This window comes from Aythya marila, assembly GCF_965140915.1.
Source record: "Aythya marila genome assembly, chromosome: 7".
NCBI lineage: Eukaryota > Metazoa > Chordata > Aves > Anseriformes > Anatidae > Aythya > Aythya marila.
In genome coordinates, this window is record NC_139048.1 from 21,415,976 (window position 1) to 21,443,343 (window position 27,368).

The window sequence follows — 27,368 nt, forward strand, 5'->3', positions numbered from 1 at the left end:
CCCCTCATGTTTTATTTCCTTTTTCCTTTACTCAGCTTTCTCTCCTAACAGCTGTGTTTAAGTAGCAGAGCGCCCCGTGGCTCCGCCTTTCCCCCACCTCTCTTCAGGTGAGCGGAGCTGCCCTTTCCCCCTCGGGTGCCCGATTTGCGGTCTCTGCCGGGGGCAGGAGGTGTTTTAGCACAAGCTGCGCTCCCCCATTCCCTTTGGTTGTCTAAAAAGAGGGAAAACAGCAAAAAGGAGACCCCCGCCACCCCCCCACACCACACCGCGGGACCCCCTCAGGGACGCCTCACTCTGGGCACCCCCCTCCCCCCCCGTCATGCCCCGCGCGGCCGCCTGGCGGCGGAAGCCGGAAGCGCGGCGGCGGAAGCGGGGCTCAGCTGGCGGGGGGGTGTCGCAGGTGAAGCTGGGAAGCGCGGAGCCATCTTGGTGCCCGCGCCGGGCACCCACCCGCCGCCGCCGGTACCGCGCCAGCACCGCGAGCCGCCGCCGGGCCGGGCACGGGAGGGGGCGTCCGCAAGCGAGGGCCCGGCGGCCATGGGCCCCTAGGAGCGCGGGGCGCGGCAGCGGCAGCGGTCGCCCCCCCCCCCCCCCTCCCGGCCCCTATCTCCGGGCTGTGCCCGCCCGCCCGCCCGCGCCCCCATGAGGCCGGAGCCGCTGCCCAACGGCCGCCGGTGCCGGTGGCGGTGCTGAGGCGCCCCGAGGCCGCGCTGCCCCCGCCCCTGCCCCGCGGGCGTTTGAACGGCGCCGGGCGGCCCGGGGGAAGTTGGCCCCCGCCCCGCAGGCGGTGCTGCCCCGGCCCGGGGCTGCCGGGGGGGTCGGGGCGGCCCGGGAGTGAGCCGGGCACCGGCTGAGGGGCGCGGGGGGGACGGGACGGGGCGGGACGCGCTGAGGCGGCTCCGCGCGGCCCCGCCGGGCTCGTACGCGCCGCGGACACGCACTTCTTGTGTGTTTGTTTTTAAAAAAACAACTTTTTTTAAACCAAACGAAACTTGTCTCCCGGGATTTTCTACGCGCGCCCGTTACTCTGCGATGGTTGCCTGCTTCTCCCGCGGCCAGACCGCGCTCGCTCCGTTGCTGCTGGAACCGTAGCGTGGGGATCTGCACGGGACCGAGATCTTCAGCGGTACCGAGTCCTCCAGCCCATCCACCTGTTAAAGCCAGCACTTCTCTGTCTGTTTCTATTTTTTTTTTTTCCCCCACGTTGCTTGTCGGATGTGATGGAACTCATGTTTGCCGAGTGGGAGGACGGGGAGAGGTTTTCCTTTGAAGACTCTGATCACTTTGAAGAGGACTCTCTTTGTTCCTTCATCTCTGAGGCCGAGAGCCTTTGCCAGAACTGGAGAGGATGGAGGAAGCAATCAGCTGGACCCAATTCTCCCACTGTCAAAATGAAAGGTGAGAGCACACGGTGCCCCCGGGCTGTGCGCTGGCCGTGTGGGAGCCGTGGGGTGAGGGGGCGTTGCTGGGCTGGGAGATCTGCAGAAGTACCAGCGGTGCAAAGAGAAGGCAAACGCAGGCTAGTTGCGAGGCTAACTTTGGAACAAAGACAGAAACCGGGAATTTACCGGGGTTCTTACGAAAAAGTAGTCTTTTGGGTGACTTCATCTGCCTGTTCTCCGTATGGTTGTACTTCTGCTTTTCTGAGTTGATTTTCTGTCTTGCTTTCAGAAATCCAAAAACAACCTTCTGTAAACAAACCACAAACATATTTGGAAATAATTATACATAGGTTGGTTCCTAACTGCACTGATTGCATTACACAAAGGTTTCACAGAGGTCTTTATAATTGCTGTAAAACTACTCATGTACAGGTATCTTTGTATAGAGCAATCTATTTTTCTCATTCTTTATTTTTCTCTTTTCTATTCTTCTAAACTTTCTTTTGTAGTAGTAAAGTAAGCGGGCCTTATGTCTGTGACAAAGGAATGTGCAAACTGCTGTGTGTCAGCTTCAAAATGGTTGTTTTATTTCTTTATTTTTGAGGAGTCTTTTCTTTTTAATAGCAGACAAAAATAGCATTAGAAATTAAAATATATATATATAGTATAGCTACTAAATCTTTGCTTATGTTTTTTTTTGTTTTGTTTTGTTTTAAATTGAAATGCAATTTGTCTTTTATCATGGTGCATCATGACCCTAGAATTCAGGTGGCATTTACACTCAGAAGGGCCAGACATACAGTTAACAGAAGTTACACGAGCCCTTTCTGCTCTTCCTTTTATCTCCTGCCTTTTTTTCAGTCCAGCGTCAGTACTTTTCCTGTTACTGCTGACCTTCGTGACCATCAGCTGCCTTGTTAATATCTCCCTGTCTGAACTGCAAAGCTTCATTCTCTTCTGAATGTTGGCCTTCCATGAACAGAGAGTGCAATTTATAATGAATTGTGCTGAAATCTGGCAGTGCTATGCTATGGACAAACGTTCACTTGTCACTGGATTAGGACCAGAAAGTACACTTTGCATTAACCATAGGCTTTCCAGAGTAGCTTAAGTTCTAAATTTTTAATAAAGATTAGAACTGTCCCAGCTCCTAGATAGGAAACTGTCTGCATCTGTCAACTTGTCAGTAGTAGAATTCAGGGTGGAATGGAAACTTTTTTTTTTTTTTTTTTTAAAAAAAAAGGGGGGGGGGGGGAGGAAGAGAGAGAGAAATGCAGTGCTCTGTATCTGCTCCTGCTGGCGGGCTGCACTGGTTTTCATATGGAACATCCTGAAGGTGTAAAGAGGGTGAGCAGTGTTGGAATTGTTCCTTTTCTTAAAGGTGTAAATCCTGAGATGCAGAAGGAAGGGATAGTCACAGTAAGCTTCGTGTTGCTTTAAGCCTTGTTGTGTATATTAACTTGTCTGAAAAGAGCTGAAGTTTTGACAACATGCTGCTGCGGAAAATCTGTAGTTCAACAGAGGTGTATGAAACTGGTTTGTATGCGATCAGCAGGTCAGAATGATACTTGGAAAGGTGGTGGTGCTTTTAGTTGCCTGCTCTCCAGTGCTTCAGTGTATGATTTTGTGTTTTTCTAGGTCCTGGCCTACTTCCTTTAGCTCTCTTGACCGAATTAAAAGCAAGCAGCAATTCCTCTATCTACTGTCATCCAGTTGTTGCATTAAAATGGAAAATTGCTTCAATAGATTGTAGATAATTGCAGTCTTTGGTCTCTTTCCTGACATGGGAAACTAAGCAGCTAACATCACTGTTGTGATAATTGTCATGATTTACACCATGTGGAGATGTTGCTGTTCCAGGTTCTGCAGACCTGTGTAGGCAAAGGTTGCAGTTTTTGTATTTGGTTCATACTTTTTAGGTTTTATCTGTAGGGAGACTTAATTTCTTTGTGCTAAAGTTTTGCTCTAACAAGAGAGACATTCTGAAGGGATGCTGTTGCCTGCTATTGAGGCATTTGCTGGCCATCCCAGGCTCTGGTCAGGGTTATTTTGAGAGGAGTGTGAACATGGATTGCTACCTAAATAATTATTTGTCCACTCTGTGTGTTCACATATGGTATTACTAATATACAGGTACTTTACTATACACAGCATGTTGCCAGTGAGTCTGTACTGGCTTGGAATCTTTCATCATCTGGGATCTGTTTGGATTCCAGAAAGCCTGTACAAATTTAACTATTTTTAACACCTCTTTTTGAGATATTTTTTTTTTTTTTGCAGTCAGAAAAATAGTTTCTGTCAAGAACTTGCTGGATCCTGGGGCTGTCAGTTGTAGTGAGTCTTCTAAAATGTGATAATTCTAAGTACAGCTTGTGTGTTTTTTACTTCCACAGTTTACCATTTTGCAGTGGCCTGTGATGTAGCTTCCTATGCAAACATGAAATGAGGTTAGACACAGAGAGCTTCGATTTTAAAAGCTACAGGAAAGTAAGAGGAACTATAATCTGTTAGCCTTTTCCTCCAGTTTGGAACTCAGCCTGTGTTTTGATTTGGAATCAGTCAGACAAGTTATGTAATAGAGACAATTTCTAGCTTTTTCAATTGTTTTGAGTTTGTCTTTGTGAGAGTTCAATTCTTCTGTAATTAGTTCAAAGAGAATCCCCTTGAGACTGAAGGAAGTGCTGCTGGCTGAGGATTCTTCTTAAACAAACTAACAAACCACCATCCCCACCACTTACAGCTTTTTTACTTTTTGCAACATTTTACTTTGTGCTTGGGTGTTTTCTGTGTTTTGGTTATGCTTACAGCAAATTTAACAATAAGTCTTGTTGCAAATAGAGACAGTGTTCACTGCTGAGCTATTTACTTATTTGTTAGTCACTCTGTCAATGTGCTAGAAAAAAATAATGAAAGGTCTTATAATGAAAATAATGAAAAAGTCTGTTTTTTTCTAATATCATCCTTGGAACTGAATTCTTTGTAAAATCAAGTATCTTGAGTAGTTGTGTCAGAAAAATAGGACTGTAGCTGGTTGTTTTTCCTCAACTTGATTTTTACCGGTTTGTGATAAATTCCTCATATGTTACTTTATGTTACTTTCTATAGAGGAGTTTTCTTTTTAAATGTAGGATTGATAATGTACAGGATGAATGCATTGTGTCCACTTAATGTCTTTGGATTTTGAGACTCCTCACAATTTCCATGGGTACACCTGTACTGAAATCCCAGGCAAGATTTCAGCGAAACATATCAGTTCTGGGAAAACCAAGAGTCGTTTAGAACTTACTAAATAATTTTGTACCTCTGCTTTAGAAATGACTTCTTCTCACCCTAGGCTTCCTTGATTGCTTGTTTTTACCCCTGTCTGTTTTCTTTTTGAGTGAGATAATCCTAGTAATATATTTGACTATATACATCATTGATGAGAAGCTTGCAGTTGTACTACCTGAATAAAGTAACAGGAGGACTGAATTCATCACCGAAGTTCATGTGAACAGACATTTTGGAGAACAATGTCTTTGCAGCGTTTTCAGAAGCGCCTGCTTCCCCAAGTTGGTTTATGGCTCTAACTCACTTTCTTCCATATCAAGCTACGTTTCACCAATTTATCATCTTTCTGCCAATGATTTTGCCATTTCCCCAATTTTCTAGACAGTCTTTTGTTCTTCCCTGGAAACCATTCTGAGAGGCAGTATGGTTGTCTGATTGCCCTTCTCACTTTTAAAAATAGCTGCATTTTTTTCATTGGCAATTGAAGTCATCCTGGTGTACCTGCAAAGGTTTTGTCATCGGTTGTGATTACATAAGTATTTTTGCAACAGAGGTCTTAGAGTGCGTGTTGAAGTACGCTCCAAACCTACCACGCCTTTGTTTCTTCTTGAAAGCGTCTCAGCTTTTTCCCACCCTAAGTCTTTTACAGTTTCTGAAGCATCAATGTTTACCAAACACTTAAGAAGTTGCTGTAAATACTGTAGGATTGCTAAATAATGTGTTCACAATACTTTCTGCTCAGTTTGCATTTATTTATTCACACTGGCTTACACTGGAAGTGTAATAATGAGTTGCATTGAAACTGTAATCAATAGTGATTATGGTGCTAAAGCTTGATCTTTCTTTCTTTCCTTTAACTGTTGCATACTGTATGGCAAAAACCTCTTAAACTACACTAAGAACTGATGCAGGCAGTAATCTTCTACAAAATATTGTTATCCAGCCCCAGAAAATTTGTATACTTCCAAGCTGTTAGGAATGCCCACAGTGTTAAGTACCAGGTACAGTGCCTCAAAAATACAAGCCATAGTGAGGAAAAGGTTGGCAGAGAATAGGCAGAGCCTGAGGTAAGGGTGTGATCACTTCAGAGAGACAACCTGATCAAAGCTGGAACAGTGTCTGCACTGGAAAAATGGCAGCGACTGTTTTTCATTCATTTATAAGGATAAAGAATAAATAGCTTAGAGAGTAATACTTCTTTCTCAGAATTGCCAATAACAGCTTAATAAATTAAAATTAACCCTTGCTCAAAGAGCAGTTCAAAATCAAAAACAAACCAAAAGACTAAACCCAACAACAAAACAAGAAAAAAACACACTCTCTTTCAAATTTATACTGTGCTCTTCAGACTCTTGTTCTTTGTTGAGAAGAGTGTTGGTGTCATCCAGAGTATCCACTCAGAGCCTGAGGAAGCTGGAAATGAACACTCCATGGTTTGCTGCAGTTTTGTTGCTGACTGTTACTGAGTATTATAGCTACAATTGATTTTTTCCTACTTTATTTGTGCCTCTGGTATTGAGAGGGCGCTTATGTAATCAGCTTGTACTTCTGGGAGATACAGATGTAATGCATCTTATTTGTGTGAGTTTTTTAATGTAAAATAATGTGACAAATCTGTTTTAGCTCAAATATCTGTTATAATATGTCCAAGTTCGCTGGTAACATTAAAAAACCCCAATCAATAACCATTAAGCAAGAGTATTGTATGTGTATAGCTGCCTGATGAGTTCCTTCACAGGAATTAAAAATCTGAAAGTTAGTGAGAGATATTGCAAATGCTTATGAAATGAGTGGAGATCAGCTGTCCAAAGAGGAAAGGTAACATGAAAGTGAAGGCTTAGCTCTTAGTAGAAAATAGGTTTCTGTATATTTTTTCACCCTAGTAAGTGGATTTCACCTGTTTTTGTACTCCATCCCATTATGCATAGTGGTTGGTAGTGTTGACTCACTGTATAGCAGCAGCAAAAGTTCCAAGTTGAGGGTTGTGCAGAGGTTGTGCAAGGTGCAGAAGTGATGTCAATTCATTAGGGCTGAAGGTGCTGAAGAAACTCGGGAGACTGCCATTTATCAAGACTGATTGGCATAATTAAATGCACCGCTTCGGAGTGGGGATGCAGATTTCAGAAGCTGTCTAGAAGTTTCTACTAAACAAAAAGATTGTTTCATAAAGCAGTGATACCTCTGCCTTTTGGGAGGATGACAAGCTGAATGACTCTCACACATTTGCCACTTATTTTGCATTTTCCCGAGCCTTTTTGAGATACCTGCAAGTGTGTCCCCTTCTCTTCGGGAATGGAACTGGGGAATCCACGTAAAGAAGCTATCAGGAAAAGATGTACCTTTACTACTGCAATTTTAAATGGCCGAATTTAAATGGTGTAATTCTCTTGCTGTCTTCTGACCTCTTCCTTTAAATAAGCTTCTCCTCATGAGAAGTCTTGCACATTCTTTCCATATTTTAATGTCTCATCTTTGTACTGGGAGACCTTCCTGATTCCAATGGATTTTTCTTTTTGTGTTTGTTTTCTCCCTCCTTTCACCTTGTGTTGCTGAATGACCAGAGATCCTAGATGCTCTATTTGAATTTCAGGTGGACTGAAGCTATAGGGGTTCTTCTCTGTGACATGCTCACTTCCAGGGAAGCAATGACAAGGATTCAGCTTTGATTCTAGACTCTGGATCATGCTCTCTTCCTTCGTTTCTTATCCATGTCTTTATATCCAACATCCTTCCCACCATTTTTTTTTTTTGACCTGTTCTTTATTGCTAGAGGGTGAGTTTTATTTATTTATTTTATTTGTTTTTAACCTGTAAGTAACTAGCTCTTTCCTGAGGTAAAAAACAAAGTGAAGACAAAAACACCTCAAGCTACACTTCGTGTTTGAAGTATGTGGTTATCTGGACAAATTCATTTGACAATGAATTGCAAATGTCTTTTATTGATTATTTTACCCAGAACAATGCATGTTCACAGAATCACAGAATTTCTAGGTTGGAAGAGACCTCAAGATCATCGAGTCCAACCTCTGACCTAACGCTAGCAGTCCCCACTAAACCATTTCCCTAAGCTCTACATCTAAACGTCTTTTAAAGACTTCCAGGGATGGTGACTCCACCACTTCCCTGGGCAGCCTGTTCCAGTGCCTCACAACCCTTTCGGTAAAGAAGTTCTTCCTAACATCCAACCTAAAACTCCCCTGGCTCAACTTAAGCCCATTCCCCCTCGTCCTGTCACCAGGCACGTGGGAGAACAGGCCAACCCCCACCTCGCTACAGCCTCCCTTGAGGTACCTATAGAGAGCGGTAAGGTCACCCCTGAGCCTCCTCTTCTCCAGGCTGAACAAGCCCAGCTCCCTCAGCCGCTCCTCGTAGGACTTGTTCTCCAGACCCCTCACCAGCTTCGTCGCCCTTCTCTGGACCCGCTCGAGCACCTCGATGTCCTTCTTGTAGCGAGGGGCCCAAAACTGAACACAGTACTCGAGGTGCAGCCTCACCAGAGCTGAGTACAGGGGGACAATCACTTCCCTAGCCCTGCTGGCCACACTGCTTCTTATACAAGCCAGGATGCTGTTGGCCTTCTTGGCCACCTGAGCACACTGCTGGCTCATATTCAGCCGACTATCCACCATCACTCCCAGGTCCTTCTCTGCCTGGCAGCTCTCCAACCATTCCTCTCCCAGCCTGTAGCTCTGCTTGGGGTTATTGCGCCCCAGGTGCAGGACCCGGCACTTGGCCTTGTTAAACTTCATACAGCTGACCTCAGCCCATCGGTGCAGCCTATCCAGATCCTCCTGCAGAGCTTTCCTACCCTCGAGCAGATCGACACACGCACCTAACTTGGTGTCATCTGCAAACTTACTGAGGGTGCACTTGATCCCCTCACCCAGAACTGCTGTTAAAACAGCATCTTTTTTTAATGCTTATACATGTGTTTCTTGCATAAGTCACGTCTTTGAATGCTGACAGCAAAAGTTGTTTTCTTCATTAAATCAATGTGTTTAAATATTTGTATGATCTGGTGCTGCAAGCAGGCCAGAGCAAGTGGGAGACTAATTTTGTGTGCCTTACAGCCACTGCATGAGCCTGGTGCTTTGAGCCGTGCCCCCTCTGTGTGGCTGGGGTCACCCGTCAGAGAAGCTGTGGGGAATAAAACTGAAGATGTTGCTGCTGCTTCTGCAGTGTTGCTGATTATATCAGGAGCAAAAGAGACCAGATTTGTCTTTTTCCCCTGATAATTCTTAAAAAGTACAGGAGAAGATGTAAATCCTGTCCTAATGTAAACCTTGGGAGATTTAAAATTAGAGCTTGGCTACTCACAAGATGCATCTTCATTTGTAGGCAGATGACTCAATTTCAAAACCTGCATTTTCTGGGTCTGCTTTTGAAGAGTTAACATCCCATGATGGGGGTGAATCCTTGTGACTCTTCACTTGGCCGTTGGAGATCTTTTTGCAAGTTGCTGAGTTCAGAAAGCAGTGGGAGCTTTCAGAAGCCAGGCAGGCTTGTTCACTACGCAGAAGTGGCCTGGTAGCTTCATAAATGGCATTCGGCTATCGTCAGCTTCATGCACCTCTTACTCTGTAGTGGTGTTGCTTAATATAGTGGCATGATCTTTATGTTTGAAGAGGCACCAGTTAAATGCAGTTTAATATGCAGGTTTACAAGTCTGGAATTGCAGTTCTGTTTGGGGAGCAGCAATAAAGTCATAACATAGCCTGTTTATGGAAAAATAGCACCTTTTGTGCTGTGTAAATTTCTTGGGTCTTTGGTGAGAAAAGAAGAAGTGAGAAAAGAATGAACTTGTGTGGTAACTATGGTAAAGTTCATTTTTAAGCAAACGTAAATTCAGTAATTACAGCTATGAAAGCTTGGTAGCAGATTAGAAATGGTTTAAATACTTAAATGGATATTCATTTTCAGAGTAACTGAGAAAACTGCTTTTTGTACAGCCTACTTTATGAACCTTTGCTTGGTTTTGATGCCCAGTTTGTTAAGAGTTAAGTTACTCTACAAGCTCCCAAGTGTAACAAAGGTGTCCTTACATGTTTTAAACTTGCACAGAATTGAAGGGAAATGTGTACGTATTACTGTGACTTGGTTTAGTGAGTGGGAGAGTGGTTTCTTGTCCATAGCAAGTTATTGATAGTCAGTGGTTGCTGAGTGATGCAACTTATTCCAGTATGTTGAGAAAAAAATAACACAGTTGAATGTTAAGAAATATGAACCTGAAATAAATAAATAAAAGTAAATGGCAAGGGTCATAGGGTAGTCTTTATATAAACAGATAAAAACCCTCTTCCCTCCCTGCAGTATACCTTTGAGGGAATAGAAATGGACGTCAGTGATTGACCAACATTTTGTGCGCCAGTTGTAAAACTGGGACCAGAAACCGTCTCCTTTTAATGGTCTGGTGTCCTAGTTATTATACAGTACTTTGTTCCAGGGGAAGAAAGGAATGTACAGCTTCAAAAGATGTTTTACATACTCTAATGAAGTTTTGGAGTAAATGTTTGTCTGTTTAAAATATCTATAATTAGTTTTGATATGCTTTTTTTTTTTTTCATATCTTTAAGTAAAAAGTCAAAGAGTCCAAACAAATTTATACTTTAGCTCTTAAAATGTATACATCTCTTTAAGATTTTTTTTTCTTTACCAACAGCTTTTTTTCTGTCACCTATCCAAATGTAAGACTAAAAAGCAATTGTAAAGGTAATTTAAAAGTGTCATGGCTAAATGTTAATTTTCAACTTTATTTTAATGCACTTTATTTGTATTAAGCTCTTTCCTTCCTCCTTCTCTTTTGCGACCCCTGTCTAAACACTCCAAAAGTAAAATTGAAAGCACATATATATCAACTCTTTAAAACACTAGGATTTTATTTTTTTTAAGATTAAAGAACAATGATGCATAATGTACAAAATATTTAAAATGTTAATTCTAGTTTTAAAGTACCATATCACACTTTTCTAAGTTTCTTCCTCTGATCCTATAGTCTGGGGCCAGAAGCATAGGGTTACCAACCAGAAGATTCTCATACTCCTTTGAATTTGTGTGGTTTCTGATGCTTCCTTTTGGTTTCTTCATCTGTGGAATGGCTGTGACATTCTGGCAAGGCTATGGATTGTGCCGCTTACTAGTTTTCTGACATTTGTATCAGAAAACACTGAAACTGGTATCTTTGACCAGAAATTTTGCGATGGTGCTTTAAAAGTTAAGGGCAGGGCTTATGGAAAGTCTGTTGGTTTTTGTATGTTTAGTTCATTTATGTTTGCTTACATGCAGCTGGAAACATAATGTCTTCTAAAAGAATGAAATAAAGGAACTCTCAGGCTATACTTGTCTGGAATTTTGCATATTTTGAGAAAAATGATGCTGTGAAAAGTGTCTGTTTTTAATGAAATAGTATTGGTCTTATGAGTTATTAGTGCTTCTAGGTTGTTCCAACAAAACATAAAAAAGGAGAAAATGTAAGTATTGAACAGTATAAACTAGGTCAAACATGTTTAAGATGCATTATATTCAATGGGCAAATATTTGTGCTGATTTTTCTTTATTTAAATAAAAGTCTGTTGTTAAATTGGCAGCACTGAAAAAAATTGGAAATTAAGACATTCTCTTTTCACAGAAGAGGGAATCCTGAAAAGGTTGCAGGAATAGTGTCTTTACAGAAATGTGTAACACCCTCATTTGGCTGTTGCAGGCAGCAGACCCAACTGTTATTTCCTGATGCCTCGATGACTTTTATGCCTTTCTTTGGTCCACTAGTTTGGTTTAGTTTGTGGCTGTGGGACAAATAGTAGAGCTTTCAAGCTCCCTTTTTTTTTGTATGAGATTGGCATGTATGAGAAAGGGAAAGGATAAGATAGGGGGAGGATGAAAAAATCTGTCTTCAGAAGAAATCCTGTTTGCCCATGGGAGAAATGCTAGATGCTGTCATGCAGGAGAAGAGAGAATAGATTCAACAAAATGAAAAGGGAGGTCAGAGACACCCTCCCAAAAATAGGAGAAAGGTCCACATTTTTTACAAAATGTAAATCGTGTGCTAAAGGAAGTATTACACAGAATTTGTTTGCAAGCAATGAGAATATTTACAGGAGGGCATCCAGCCATATTTAGACCTCACGAGTTAAGATATTTACTGAGGTGGGCTGGTGAGCACCTGCACCACCAATTCTGGCTTCCTCTTCATATAGAGAGGGGAAAAATGTGAGTAGGTGACGATCATTCTTTGCCACCCAGAAGTGCTGGTAAACAGAATTAATGCACTGTGGAGCTCTGAAAATGAAAACACTGATATTTTAAAATCTAATTAGTATGGAACTTACTGTTTTACTTTTTGTTCCAGATAAACTAGTGCAAAAAGTTAATTGCTGCTTTTTTGTTCGTGAGGCTAAAGATCATTAAAGATCCAGCTTTGAGCATGTCTCCCCAGCCAGAATTCAAGAATGGAAAAAGTGAGGTGGCCTTAAAGCGAATGTAGCCAAGTTACCATCTGGACTCTTTTTTAGATGGATTCATTAAAACAATGCCTACGTGTAGCCGAACCGTTATTACTGGCATCTTGCCAATGGATGTGACAGATTCTTTCTTGAAATACGAAAAAATGTGCTGAAGCTGTGAACATTGAACGCTGTATGACCTTACGGAATCTGTCCATGTCTTGTTTCTTGTGTTTGAAGGGCTTCAGCTTTTGCAGATCTCAATTGATGTTCAAATTTGGCTGACTTCATGTATTAACAAAATGTTATTCTTGAGACTTACCCTTTATTTATTTTTTTTCCTTTGTAATATCCCTGTACTGGAATTCTTACTTGATAAATTTGCATCTGGCCCATCCTCTGGAGAGTGTACAAACACGAATCCTTGTTAATCCGTGTTAGAGGCTAATTGAAGAGCTTGATGATGGCTTGAATGCCTAAGTTTCATGCTTTTAGGAAGCACTGATGGCTGATGTAAAAATTATTGTTAAGTATTTGACATTTAAGCTTCATTGTAGTCCTGCTGGTAAGTAAAGATGTAATTAATAGCTCTGCAAATGAAACGACTACTTCTTATGAGACTCTAATACCTTGGTGAAGTCTGTAGGGCATCACTTAATAATTCTCTTGAGCTGTTTACAGTTTCTGCTGCATATTACGTGTAATTACATTTGCTACCTCATATTTAGGTCAGTAGATGCTGAGATGGGAGAAAAAGGGAAAAGCAGCTGTAAATGCATTTGCGGGAGCTAGCTGGATGGGCCAGGTGTGAAAATATTTGCAGCTTACGCTTGCATATAACTTTCGTGCATGGTTTGAAGGGAAGGCAATCTGACACGGATACGTTAGTTGTATGTGACCCTGAATGCCTTTGGAAGTTTTCATTGACTAATGGATTGCTTTTAAAGCGGTCGTGTGCGGGGTCAGCTAAGCTGCTTAACCTTCTCAAGGGCAGGGAGTTAGTGTTTCCTTACTGGTTATGAGCAGCAAATGCTTCAGGACTTCTGCAGCCATTTTCAGAAGGTGGTTGGCTTTGCTTCAGTCCTGTGATGTTGGAAATACCTTGGAAGGTCTTGCCCATCTGGCTAAGCAAATTCATGCAGTGGATTGTATTTAATCAGTGCCTCACGGCTTTCTTGTGCTGCATTTGTCATTATTTTTGTGTACTGAAAATGATAGATGTACTTGTCATTAGTTCCTCTGTGCGCACTGTGTAGCTGCTGGCTTGTTCCTGTATTCCTCGAGACTCAGCTTTGTGTCGAGGCGGCCTCTCCGCCCTGTTGTTCCCTCTCCAGGGGAGGGGAGGGAAGTGGAAGAGAAGTCATTTCTTGTTAGAGGAGGAACTTTTTCCAACCGCAGGATACCAAGGAATGATCAGACAGATGCCTTACTTCTAGTGAAAAGAAGTGGCACTGCTGAGGGATGGAGAGCTTGAGGAAGGCTGGGGGCTTCTGCCTTTGGGGGCTTGTGTCCTGCAGCAGCACTTTGTGCCGGCCACGGGCTGCTGTGCTGCACCTCTCAGCTGCAGAGGGAGACCCTGGAGTTGAGGGATAGCACTGAGTGGGCTTTGTAACCTCCCATAAAGCCGTAGACCCAAGGTTAGAATTGGGGGAGATTTTAACAAAACCAAAGGAAGTAAAAACAGGAGTCAGGTGAAAGTTTTTCTGAAACATTTAGGTATCTAACTTCTTTTGACTCTTGTCTGTGGAAACAGTTTTTTAAACCTGTAATGGTTTTGCGTCGGTGATACTAAAAGGTGGTGTCTTCTTTTAGGTTCTGGCAGATGTTTAATTAATTTTTTTCACCCTAGAGATGAGATTGCCTCATCCTTGATCTGTTCTTTTCAGCCAATAACTTTCCCATAAGCCCAATAAAATTGGCCTGATCTCATTCTGATAATGCTCAGTAATGCAGCGCTTCAGTGTTTGCCAGTGCATTTGTTTGGAGGCCAAGCGATACCGCTCTGGGATTTAGGCATAGGAGAAAGCTGGCTAGAGATTAATTTTGCATGTAATACTTCAGGATGGATGCTAATGGTAGAGAGCAACACATTAAATGCTGTATGCTGCATGGTGTTTTGTGTGACATCCTCGCAGCGTTAGAAAACCTATCGATACTTCTGGGTACAGATGCTCAGCTGGGCTGCAGTCTGGGTTTTTGACTTATGTTTGTCTTCCACTGTCTGTGTTCAGCATAATAGCTGCTCCCTGGTGGTCTTTGTAACTTGCTTGTTTGTTGTCGGCCGCAGCGGTTAATTTTGAATTCTGAGATTATAAAATACTTTGTGCGGGGCAGAAGTGGAAAGAAGTGGTGGCACTGAGCCTTCCTTTCAGGAAACAGAAGGCGTTTGATCTCTGTGCTCTGAATGCACAATGCAGGTTATGCAGTGTGCTTCTGCATGGAGCGCGAGGGGGAACAGCGCCGGGAAAATGCCTCAGCCTGCAGCTGATCTGCTTCATCAGCTGCGGAGTTATTCTGAATGCGAGCTGCCCAATTTGTTGTGAAACCTTGGCCAGCACTGGCATGAATACAGTGTTTTGTAGCACTGTCTGTCTTTCTTTACAAAAATCTGCTGTTCATTTTAGGTTTTCTAACAGCTGTCAGTTGCTTGCCCAGGCTGCTCTTTTTTTGAAATGAGTTCTTTTTTTTTTTTTTGTTTTCTTCAGGGGGGGAAACAGAAGGGTGATGGGTGATTGGATTAAGAATTTACTTGTCTGCATTTCCAGAGGAGGTTGTCAGGTTGTGAATGCTGCATTGCCTGCCTAATGCTGGTATTACAGTTTTTGGACCTCAATCATGTTAGAGTGGGTGAGAGTTGAGAAAAGAGCTTGCTGACATTTTGTTCTTGAGATTCAGAGCTTATGGAGAGACAAATAGATCTCATCTCGCAGAAGGCATCAGCATAACATCAGATACTCCAATTTCATCAGCGCAGCTCTGTGCACAAGATTTTCACAGTCATTGCACAGGTGAAGCAATAGAATTAAGTGGAAAATACAGCTTTCCGTTCTGATCTGGTTTTAAGAGAGTTTGGAGAGATTCTGACATATACTGAGAGCAGATGCTTTCTCTAGGTACTTTGTATGTTTTTGCAACAAAATTGTATGTGAACTGTGAGGCAGAACTGAAGTGACTAGAATCTGAGGAGTTCAAGTTTAGTGGTGGAGGAAAGTTCAGGTTTTTCTGTCCTGGAGTTTAGAAGTCATGGATTTTGGTTTCACCTTTATCTCCCTCCCTTTCTCTATCAAACATCTTTTTGGTTATTAAATATAATGTGTAGCTTTCCACCTTTGCCTTGTCCAGAGGTTCTGATGATTGAATCAAGTGTTCTTTCTAGAGGTGTGGTTTCCAATATATGAATAGTGTGTAACTATGATGCTTTAAGGACATGAGGACAAGTTAGTAAGGAAGGAAAGTAAATGCTCTTCAGCCAGCTGACCCTTGGAGTGTAGAAAAAGTTTTCATATGTGTGGCTCTTCTTCAGCCTAGAAAGTGCAAGAGGACGTTTAAAGGTTACTTGGACATACTGAATTCTTTAGTCACGGTCACTAGTGGTGAAAAAAGGAGTAACAGAACAGAAGTGATTATTTTTCTTATTAATATGTCATAGTGCCCTGAAGACAGAATTCCTTCAGGTATTTTGTCTCTGAAAGTATTCTTCCTGACATAGGAAGCTACAGATGAAGTTGGGAGGGGTAGAAATGAACAAGCTGCTCCAAAACAGTGTATTGAGAAGCTTGTCTCCATCTTCATGCACATTGTAGCTTCTTCTTGTGAGGAGCTGCTTCTTGCATCATTTTCTAAAAAGTCCTGTAGCAGAAAGCATCAGCCTTTTTCTTCTGGTTTAGGTCTGTTCAGCAGTCCTAAGACTGCCCCAGATCTTCCCTGGTAATGTTGGTACTACATGACTTGGTTAAATTGTAATTTCTTCTAATTAAGTTGTGATAAGAGTAGCAGTCACTGCTCTGATTGTTGTTGCAGTAGGATTATGGTAGACACTATGTTTTGTGGGATAAGATAATGTTTCTGAATCATTTTGTGGAAGTTTCAAACAAACTTGTGCTTGGGATGTTTGACAACATGATTTGAGCTGATCTGGCAGAGGCTGTTAAACCTGCTGTCCATGTCTCTCCAGTTCTCCTCTCATCTGTGTGACACAGAGGTAAGGGCTCTGATTCTCAAGGGAGAAGGCTAATTTGAAAAGAGTGCAGGAAGAAAAAGCCATTTTCTTTCTTAAGAAATTCAACAGAAATTTGAGGATGGTTAAACACCGGTGGCTGATGCCCCATGCCTGTCAATGTTCAAAAGGCATGTAGATAATACCCTCAATAAATTGCTTTAATTTCTGGTTAGCCTTGAAGTGGTCAGGCAGTTGGACTCGATGTTTTTATGTCCCTTCCAACTGAACTGTATTGTTCTGTTCAATTCTAAGTAGGTGCTGCATTCATCTGTGGTTGCTTGTTCTTCTCAGCATTGTTTTAGCATTAAAAGCAGGGGTACTGGTAACTAGAGCATCTCAGAAGAATGCTCTGAAGGTAAGTCACAAGCATTTTATATGGCAGTGGATGGTGGCTGATGGTTGTTTAGAGCAGGGAGAAATGAAGAATTCTATAGGGGAAGCTGAGACGTGGCTGTGGGATTTTTGGTATACTCCTACTGATTTAGACATGAAGTAGGTTCAGACTCTTGGGCCTTACACAAACATCATGCATCTTCTAAGGTTTAGTTCTCTTATCAGGTATGGGATAGGATTATAAAGACTCGTTGGCTTTTTTTGTGCTTTGTGAAATCTTGTGGAAGTGTTTTGAGGAGTTGGCCTAATACTTGAACACTTTACGATTTCAAAGATGTAACTTTAAAAACAATAACCTCAAGATAAAATACTTCTTAACTCACTCCAATATTGAAACAGCCACCAGTAGGAATTGAATATAAGTAGGAGAATATGTAGGATTCCAAATATGAGTAAGAGTTGAGCATGTAGGATCCCTACCTAGTTAGGTTCTTGGCTTCTTTAACAATTTTTTTTTTGGATTGCAGTCTCTATATTTGGTCTTAGGATAGTGGTGATGTTACTTCTCTGACAGCAAAGTTAAGTCAGCTGTTTTATTTATTTATTTAGCTCTGTATGCATACAGAGTGAGTATAAAAAATGATTGTAAAGTAAGTTTGTCAGTTTTTTTTTTTTTTTAATAATTCAGATGACCAGAAGGAGACCTGCAGGACTTAGCAGGTTTAAACTTACTGACACTTGAAAACAAAACAAATTATTATATTAACAAAACACTTATTCACCAGAAATCCAGAGTGTAATTGAGTATTGTATTTTGCAAATCTATTAGAATGTGCAAAACAAACAAAAGTGTTAATATTTGGTGTTTAGGTGTATTTTAAGATCTGCATTAAAGAAAAAATACTTTCTTGCTTCCTAATCATAGAGACAGAAATCATGGCGTCAGGATATGTCTATACATTTAGCCAAACTACATGTATATACTTACTTGATTTTGAAATGAGGTGTGAATACAGGAACAAAAAGGTAGTTTGAGCAATCAGGTATTTTTTACATTTGTAGCATATTTGCTACCTATATGAGCTGTTTGTGACACAGTATTAAGCAATTTTCAGAAACCAAATTGAGCTGAGATTTGACTTTGTGCTATGGCTTTTGTTGCTGATAATAGAGACTTTAAGGATGAATTGGACACCCTCTTGTGGTAAAATTAGCCTGTGCTTTGGATAAAATAATAAATAGCTATTCTTAAAATGTTACTGTGGTTGCAATGGAATTAGTATAGTAATGGTTGCTGCAGTTTGTCAGTTAAATGTGAGGTTTCCAGTTGTTGACCATAATCTGCCCATCTGGGGTTTATTTGTATTTTTAAAAGCTTTTGGCTATGAATCTCTTGATTGTTATGTAGTATACCCTAATGAAAAAGTTCTGTTACTCATTCCACTTCTCAAATATTTAGTACATTAAAATGTCATTCTGTGGCTTCAGCCTGATGTAGGTTCACCCAAATTCTCCTTTTTGCTTTCAGCATGGTGTTATATATCTCCTCATTTGCTATCCTACCACATTATTCTCAGTGTAATTTCACTGCTAAAAAATGGTTATGAAAACCAGACAGAGCTGTATAACTCTAGGTGGGGGAAATGAGAGGTATAAGAAAGTCTTATTAACACTGATCCCATTAAGGTTTTAAAATGTTAGCTGCACTTGCCTGCCTGTTCTGAGTATGTGGACATTTTAACAAGTACAAAAACATTTTCAAAATGAAACAAAACAAAAGGGGCCCTCAAATCAAAATGCTCCTTTCAGTCATCTTTTCTGAGCAAGCTTGATTAGTGATCAGCAGCAGTGTTCGTAGCATACCTTCTCCATCACTTAAAACCTATTTTTTCATCTAACCTTCTTGTTCTGTCTCAGCATCTGAACAACTTGCATGGATGAATTCCACTGAAGAGTTTTTTCCAGAGTCTGCTGCTCTCCGTTATTGCAGCTGCCTTGTTAATGCTGAGGTGTTGTGCGGAAGAATTGGTTTGAAGCAGTATCTGAGAAACAAATTGCTGAAACTTTATCTTGACTTGGTATAAAAGCTGTTCTAGTATAAAGGAGTTGCTTATTTTCTGAAGATTGACACTGCTTGACTGGCTTAGGAGCCAGGACCATGCATTTTCACGTTTGTTTCTTAATCTGTAAGTAAAAGAACCCCCTACTTTTTAGCAATACTGTGGTTTGCTTGGTTTCAACAAGCAACAACGTTGGCTTTTCCCCTTCGCATAGGATGGCATGGAATTGTTAATCTGAAACGGGGGAATGCCAGTTGAAGACAGCGGGGGGACAGTATTCGAGTATTATGCTGAATCTTCAGCTGCTCAGGTTGCGTTGTGCCGTAGGTAGTCAAGCTAGACCTGGATTAGGGTGGGGAGGTGTGTGTGGGGGAGCTTCTTGTGTCCATTCAGTTGTCCAGGTCTGGCATTGCAGGGTCTTGGTTCAGTCTTGGGGTCTGAATTGCCCCATCTGTGGGGTGACTATACAGCACAGTTTCATCACCCTTCGGCTTGCCAGTTTGTGTTTCTTCTCTGCTGTTTGGGGCAAGAAGTTACACTCTTTGTGCTTGTTCAGTCTTTGGCATGTCTACTGAGAACACCAATTTGCTCCAACTGTGCTGGAACAATCTGTGATGTGTGTGTGTGTGTGTCCACTGTGAACTGCCCAGACACCAGCTGTCTGGTTCCAAAAGGTCATTACAATGCAAAGTGTGGTGATTTTTTGAGGGAAATGACTTCCTAATTGTAAGAATCACCATATGAGCCTGAAAGAGGGCATCTTGAGTGAGATTTTTCTTTTTTATCTGATGTGCTATATTAGATAGCCTATTCTACGCACAGGTCTAGCTAATCTTTCTTTTACTACATATTACAGCTTTATAGCTGCTCCAGCAGTTTGCCTCTGAGCCTTTACAATGAAATTTTCTCAAGCGGTTCAATTTAGTTTAAACTCTTTTATCTTAAATCCTCCCTCCCCCAGCTTGGGCACATTTTGGCATAGGTTTTTAAAGGTGAATAATGCTATTGTTTCAAATGCTTGTTTGTTACCTCTCTCTCTTCTATATGTTTAAAACTATTAGCTGTTTTGGTTGCATCGTGTTGTAAATATTTAGTGTCTTTTTTTGGAGCTTGGTAGTTGTGGGCAAATATTTCATATTTCACAAAGTCTTTCTGGCAAAGAGTAGAGTGGCTGCAATACCTCTTCAGCTCTGATGGAGAACTCTTCCTTTATGCCTTTGGAAACATAGCTGCTACATTTGTGACTGTGTCATGAAGCTTCCATTTAACTGTGCTTAGGTAATTTACGCCAAAGATCATTATCCCAAGACTATTCCAGGATGCTCTTAATATTCCACCATTTGTATGTGTGCTGTACTACCGTATTATGGATGTGCTGTATTTTCTAATAGTGTGACCTGAAGTTTGGGACGTTGTACAGGACAGGTATTGGCTTCGTGTCTCACAAGTGTGTGCTTGAAAGCCACAAACCAGCAAGCTGACAGAAATGCATCCTTACTGCTTCCGTGGGCTGCAAGTACATTAGTTCAACACTTCTGATCTTCCCTTTCTGATGACTTTATAGGGTTGGGATCTGCTTGGGCACAATGTTAATGTGACAGAAAACTGAGTGGTGGTGGTGGTGTGTTTGTTACTCGTTGAGATTGTTCTGCTCCTACCTGAATGCCTTTTCTTTGGAAAGAGAACTAAAGTAACTGGGCCTTGTGGAAGGAGCTTTGGATGAGAAATGCTTTTGAAGGAAGAGAATATACCCTGTTTTCAGGCATTTGCAATGTACCGTGTGTTTTATCCTCAGTTCAGAGGTCAATTTTGATTATTTAAAAAAAAACATATATCCTGCTTTTTGTAGGGTGTTGATTATCTGGCAAAATGGAAGAATAATAAGGAAAGAAGTATAAGTAATAGCCTAAATACTTTGGGTCTAATCTTTATTCAAAATGAAGAGAAATTTTTAATTCCAGTGGTCATGTTTCATTCTGCAGTGTTCACCTTGGGAAGTTGTGCATTCAAAGCATTCACCTTAGAGTATTACAGAGTTCAAGACAAAGGCAGAGTTTTTTGATGTTTGTTGCAAAGTTGGAGACAGAAAAGATATCAACACCAAGAATAAATTTTTAGAAAGGAAAAATGGAGATTAAAGTAAAACAAACAGCAGAATTTTGGAAAAAAATGTACAGAAAACAGTAAGAAACCAAACATTTTTGAAGAGCTTTGTTTTAGGTATGTTATAGGTAAATGCAAGGCTTGCTCTGCTGGCCTGTATTTGAGAGTTCTCAGCACTTTTTTTGGTTTCAAGGGGTATGAGAGAGACTATGTCGCTGCCTTAAGTCAAGGGGCACTTTACTAGTGTGCATTTCTGCTTGATTTATTTTAGTTAAATGCCTAAGTGGCATTCCACAGTGGCAGATTTATCTTTCTACATGGCAAACCCTGTAAAAAGGAATGTAATATTTACCATTTAAAAAAAAATGAGGTTTGTAAAACAAGTTTTATAATGGGCCCGCACACACCTTCTTCACCAGTCAAGATTGCACTCTGTTTTTTCTGTTAGTTTTTCTGTTCTTCTCATTTTCTCTTTTGATAACAGAAGTGCCTCACTTCATTTCCCCCATCTCCTTGTTCTATCTATAGTTGGATTACTTTGCTCCACTGTGTTACATTTTGGACTGAGGCCAATGGTAGAGGTGAGAGGAAATGTGAGATGTGGGCTAGGGATAGCTATAAAATCAAGCTGTGGACTGATCTGTCAAAAGATAATGCAGCCTAAGATGTTGTACAATGTAGTTTACTTGTTCTGCTAAGAAATGCCACCCCATTTTCTTTAAGGTATATGTAAAAAGACAATGAGTCTTGTCTGTGCACTGTCTTATGTCATACTTAGAGATTTGTTCACTTGCATTTGTATTTATTCACTTGTACGTATAGTTTATTTTTAGGGTCATGTGTCAACTGAAAGTAACCCAATGGAAATAATGTAATTAGATAACAAAACATTCCGTGCTTGGCCAAGTTGGATTTGTTTCAGTTCCATTTGATAACTCTTTTGTATTCTCTTTGGCCCTATTTTGCTGATTATTCAAGCAGTTTCTTCTCCCTCTCCTTGTCTGTCATGCAAACTCTATTATTGTACTGAAGAAAACATAGCTTAGTTGGAACATGATCTGTTTTTATGAAAAAGTGTTGGCTGCAATTCCTGCAGCCTTGCCTATACTAGGAAAGGTTAAGCAATGTAGCACACCTATGTCAGTAAGTCCTGCTGGTACAGAATTTGCTTCCACTGGTGAAAATGCATGTGTGTGTGAATAGCTTGTATTAGCTGTCTGGGGGCTGGGTTTGGTTTGGTTTGTTGTGTGTTTTGTTGTTGGTTTTACTGTTACTGTTATTGTGCCTGCAGGAATAATAATAGCTATTAGAAAACTGTGATAAAAATCAAACCTGTAATTCACATGAAACAGTAGCAAAAAGTGTGGGATGGTTCTCATGTTTCACATGACAATAGATGGATGGGACGTGATTTATTCAGAATGGTTTAGATGTGTTTGGTCCTGCCTCTCAGGTAGGATGTACAGATTAGATGATCTCTCAAGTTCTTTTCTAGACCTGGACTTTGGGTTTTGCTAGTCATTTAATGTGTAGGTCAGAACTGATGAGGGTTGCTTATGTTTCCAAGACTTGAAGAGTTTCCTTTGTTCTGCTTGGGCAATCATGTCTGCTTCCCAAGAGGAAGCCGAGATTCTTGCTATTGTGCTTCACAGTTTAAAATAGTCTTCTCCCTCAGATAGATTTATCGTTCAAATGTGTCAATGTTCCATTACATCTTTGATTTCATTACTGTATCGTTTTTTACACTGTTTGCAATCTTCTTTGCTGTCTTTATCATTGCATTCTGAATGCATGCTTTCTCCTTTTCTTTGCTAGCAGACTTTAATTTTTTGTTCTTGCCCAAAATGTATTTATGTAGTACTTGAGAGTACCTTTTGTCTGTCTTACTGATAGTACCTTTTGATACAAGCAGGTGTGAATTTGCCAGTAGTAGATGTGTGTATCTAGAGATAAACTTTTGGAAAACGTTTTGTTTAGGACTCAAAGTATTCAGAGTCTAATTTAAGCACTTAGCTGGGGCTGTCCAGCTGACTTCACAAGAAGCCTAATCATGTGCTAGGTAAGTGTCTCTCTCACCTTAGGGACTACCCCCTCAAAACTTAGGGCAGTTTAACATAGCAATTTTAGTAGTCACAGTATGTGCCAGCTTAGCTACTGTGAATTCGTCTATTCTTAAAGTATCATTAAAAATTTATTTTCTACTTTTCAGTTATCTTCTACCCTTTGTTCTCCATGGCTCTTTTCCTTATAGAAAATTAACCATTTTAGACAGATTCATGGCCTTACATATAAGACTATTGCTTTTCAGATTATTTTTCCCCAACAGGTGTTACTGCTTTCACCTTTTTCTGAAGAGGTCTAAGCTGTGTGCTCTGAATGTCTGAATGCACACTGAAGCAACATTGTGATGGTTAGTTGACTGCTGTCTTCTGCAGATTACTACTGACACGGAACAGCTGACAAAGCTGAGGTCAATGCAAAGTGAACTGGTTACCATAGTTCACTGTGTAAATCTGTTAAAGTCATGGGCTGACTTGCACTGGAGCAGATGAGGAGGTCTCTTGTTGTCTGGTCCATTGACTCTTCTGTGAAAATCATGATCTTCACCTCCCAAAGCATATTGTTTAATTCTTTGGTCATACGCAAGGCCATCATTAGAAGAAAAGGGGCTTGCTTACGTTTCAATTCTTTTTTATTTCTTTTCCCACCAGTGTTGATTTCCATGACAGCATCTGAGTTTTTCTTCCTGATTAGGTTTCTAAAAGATTAATACGTAAGTGTGTTTGGCATCTGGTTTAGCCTACGTTGTCTCATCTGTTTTGGTCTTACTGTTTTTGACTGAGTCTATCCATCATAGCACTCTAAAATATTTTATTTCATATCCATTCTCTGCCATGTTTATAAATCGTTATACTCCAGCATTATGACTTATTCCAAAGTGCTTCAATATTCTGTATTTTCACACACAACTCTTAAGTCGTTGTATTTCCTATACTCTGTCTTCTTTTCCCACTTGTCCATTTCACTTAATGTAGCACAAGTGTTTGACAAGGAAGAGAAAAGCTCTAAAAGTCATGTGCTACTAGTGCCGGGATGCCTGGTACCACCCCCAGAATCTCTTACAGAGTAAATTCAACAGATTCCTCAAATAGGGCTGACTTCCATACAGTTAAAGTGGATTTTTTTTGTCCCGAAGTCATTGTCATCCGTGATCAATTTAAGACTACCATGGCAAGGGGTTTTGCAGCCATATAACTTTGTGAGCTGACACAACACTGCTGAAGTGAGTCATCTTCCTCAATAAAGCTGCAATTTCTTCTCATAGTATGAAATCTTGGTAGACGATGCAGAAGAACAGGGGACGCTGGCTACAGTGTTTCCTGGGAAGTTATTTTGTCCAAAGGAGCCTTTTGCTAATATATAATGTGATTGTGAGAGGGAGGCAGGGATCTGTGGGGAAAAGTGGCAGCTGGAAGTAGGGTCCTGCTGGTGTCAGGACCATTTATCCAGCATACTCCCTGCTGGTGTCTGAAAAGCACTTGAGAAAAGATGAGAGTTGTAAGTACACTATGTAGTACATAAATTGCTCTAATGATGGTTATTCACTCTTGACTTCCCTTTTTGGGGTGAGGTACCCTGTGGGCAGGGAATGGACGTAGCGTGCAGCAGCAAGAAATCACTGTGGGGTTCTCCTGATGAGGTTGAGTACTACTGCTTTATTGACAGAAAGGTCCTGAAAATTGTTAGATCAGGGGCTACAAAGTTGTCTGATACATCAGAAAGCACGTGTTTCTTATGTGTAGTAGCAATCTCTCTTTCCCACTTGGAATACAGATATTTTTTCAGGAGGGGTAATGTCAAAGTATTTTTCTTGAGCTAGTTTAGATTGAAAGAAAACAGTCATACTGTGTAATGAAGTGAGTGGAGGGTAATTGCAGTGATCGTACTAGTGCTCCTAGTACTACTATTCCTCTGCTAGCACTACTGAGACCTAGTAACTGATTGTATGCAGTAGTCCATTGCAACTATAAAGAAAAGTATTTTTAGGCATGAGTATTTTAAGGCATACTGATAGAATAATAAGCAGAATGCTTTTGCTTTGCTGTTTTTCTGTCAACCCAGTCTGACTTTAGCATTTCTAATCTGACCTTCACAACCCGCAGCAAATAGCTGTAAAAAGGAATACCATCCACTTGTAGTCATACAGTTCTTTGAAAAAATGCACAGACATTTCACCTGATACTGAAGTCTTTTTTTTTCAATTGTTATACCTTTGTGGATAGAGGTCATGTAGGCGTTACCTCTTTTTTAGTACTGTGTAATGAAAGACTTGGATAAAGTGCCTCTATACAAAAAGTGTGGTTAAACCCACAAAAACTACCTCTCCTTTCATTGCTCAGAGTTATTTCAAGGATTAATGTGCCTCAGTTTGCACCTTCTGTTGTATCTACTACTGCTGCAGTAACAGCAATGATATTTAAGATGATTGTGTTGTACTAATTAAAAATAGTGATTATTTTTACTGACGTGCATTGGCTGTCAAAAGTGGAAATGAGAAGACTTGTCCACCAGATCTTTTTTATCTCCTTGCTGTAAAGAAAAGGAAAATCCACTTTACCATCACTGTTCATTTTACATTCTGCTGCTCTCACATTTGTGGATGGGATTACAGAAAAAAATAGAGGCTCCATATAGAATGTAGAATAAAAAACACAGGCAATGGAGAAATAATGCTGTGAAGGTAAAAGACTCTATCTGTGAGAAGGGAATGCTGCCTAATGAATCCAATTTCACTGCAACCAAAAAGTCACAAAAGTGGATTTTTGCAAACTGTATGTTCTTTCCATATTTATGTAATCCTACTGTTTGACAGGTCTGTTCAGTACTGGGGGAGATGCTGGCTGTTTTGCTGCGTGCATGCATTTTCAAAGCCCTCTCCCTTCCTCTCTTGTTCGCAGCTGCTCTGACTGGAGGGCATCTCTGGGCAGTGGGTGAGAAAGCATTGCCGACATCAGGGCTGCAGCTCTCCCTGGATATGTTGCGTGGAGGCCAGTGGAGAGGGGAAGCTGAGGGACTGATTGGTTTACATGCTGGCTTCTAAGGGTGGGTAAGAAGCTGGTTAGGGAGGTGAAGAGATGTAACACTGAATGCCTGAAACTCTATTAATTAGGCTTTTGGCAACAGGGTCAGGAAGCCAGGGAACCAAGGCTGCTGTAGGACAGGAGGTGATCTCAGTAAAGCAGTGGGGTCCTTGCATGGAGAGCTGTGATGTTATTGGCATAAGCAAAACTTAGAAGAGTGCTGTGACTGTTGTGTTAGGATGCATGGTTACAGGCTTTTCTGAAGGGACAGGCAGGGCAGGCGAGGCATGGGTTGGCGCCGCGTGTGGTGGAGGGGCTTGCTGCTTGCAATGGCATGGTTGAAAGCCTGTGGAAAAGGATTAAGGGACAAGCAAATAAAGTGGATGTTGTTGTGGGAGTCTTCTGTAGGCCACCCAGCCAGGATGATGCCAATAAATTAATCATAAAGGAACTAAGAGATGAGATACCTCTAGATTTAGCACCCTTGTTGTTATGGATGATTTTAACTGGCCAGATGTGAACTGGGAATATCCCACAGATATGATAAAAACAGGCCCAGGAGATTGCTAAAACACCTTGGTGATAGCTTCTTGGTACAGGTACTGAGGGAGCCGACTAGGAAAGGGGCCCCCCCAGATGTGCTGCTTATTAACAGAGAGGGTCTGGTGAAGGGGCGGTTGGCGGCCATCTTGTGCACAGTCACCATGCGGTGGTTGAGTTTAACACCTGTGGTGATAGGAGGCAGAGCCCTGAGCTGGAGGACCATGACTATGGGAACAGTAAACTCGCAGGCAACACTAAACTTGTGCGGAATTTGCTGCTCTAGGTGGGTGCACGTAAGTCTATGGGGCCCGATAGGTCTCATATCAGCTTATTCGGAGAGCTGGCTGATGTTACTGAGTCTTGGGAATCTGGAGAGGTCCCAGTCAACTGGAAGCTGGCAAACATTGTTCCAGTTTACAAGAAGGGCATGAAAGAAGACCCTAATGATTACAGGCCTGTCAGTATCACTTCTGTTCCTGGTAAAGTTATGGAGAAAGTTATTCTGGTAGTTACTAAAAAATGCCTGAAAGACAATGCGGTCATTGGTCACAGCCAACACGTGTTCATGAGGGGAAAAGTCCTGTTTAATGAACTAAATTTCCTTCAAGTTTCTTCATTTCCTTTAAAATAAGGTTACCCATCTAGTACCTAGAGGGCAAGACGTATGAGGAGCGGCTGAGGGCCCTTGGTTTGTTCAGCCCCGAGCAGAGCAGGCTGAGGGGAGGCCTCATGGCGGCCTGCAGCTCCCTCACGAGGGGAGCGGAGGGGCAGGCGCTGAGCTCTGCTCTCTGGGGACAGTGACAGGACCCGAGGGAACGGCATGGAGCTGGGACAGGGGAGGGTCAGGCAGGGTGTTGGGAAAAGGTTCTGCACCCAGAGGGTGGTCGGGCACTGGGACAGGCTCCCCAGGGTAGATTTTAAACTCAACCACCGCATGG

General features: G+C 41.5%; 1 protein-coding gene across 11 annotated transcripts in view; it reads left to right on the forward strand.

Annotated features, from left to right (window-relative positions):
- The first annotated feature begins 420 nt into the window (after positions 1-420).
- Positions 421-27,368, forward strand: part of ZSWIM8 (zinc finger SWIM-type containing 8) — a 72,229-nt gene continuing 45,281 nt past the window's right edge. For all 11 annotated transcript variants that reach the window (XM_082764933.1, XM_082764936.1, XM_082764942.1 and 8 more), the window contains exon 1: positions 421-1,398. In XM_082764933.1, the coding sequence (XP_082621059.1) occupies positions 1,221-1,398 (178 nt within the window). In that variant the 5' untranslated portion in view covers positions 421-1,220. The remainder of the gene's footprint in view (positions 1,399-27,368) is intronic.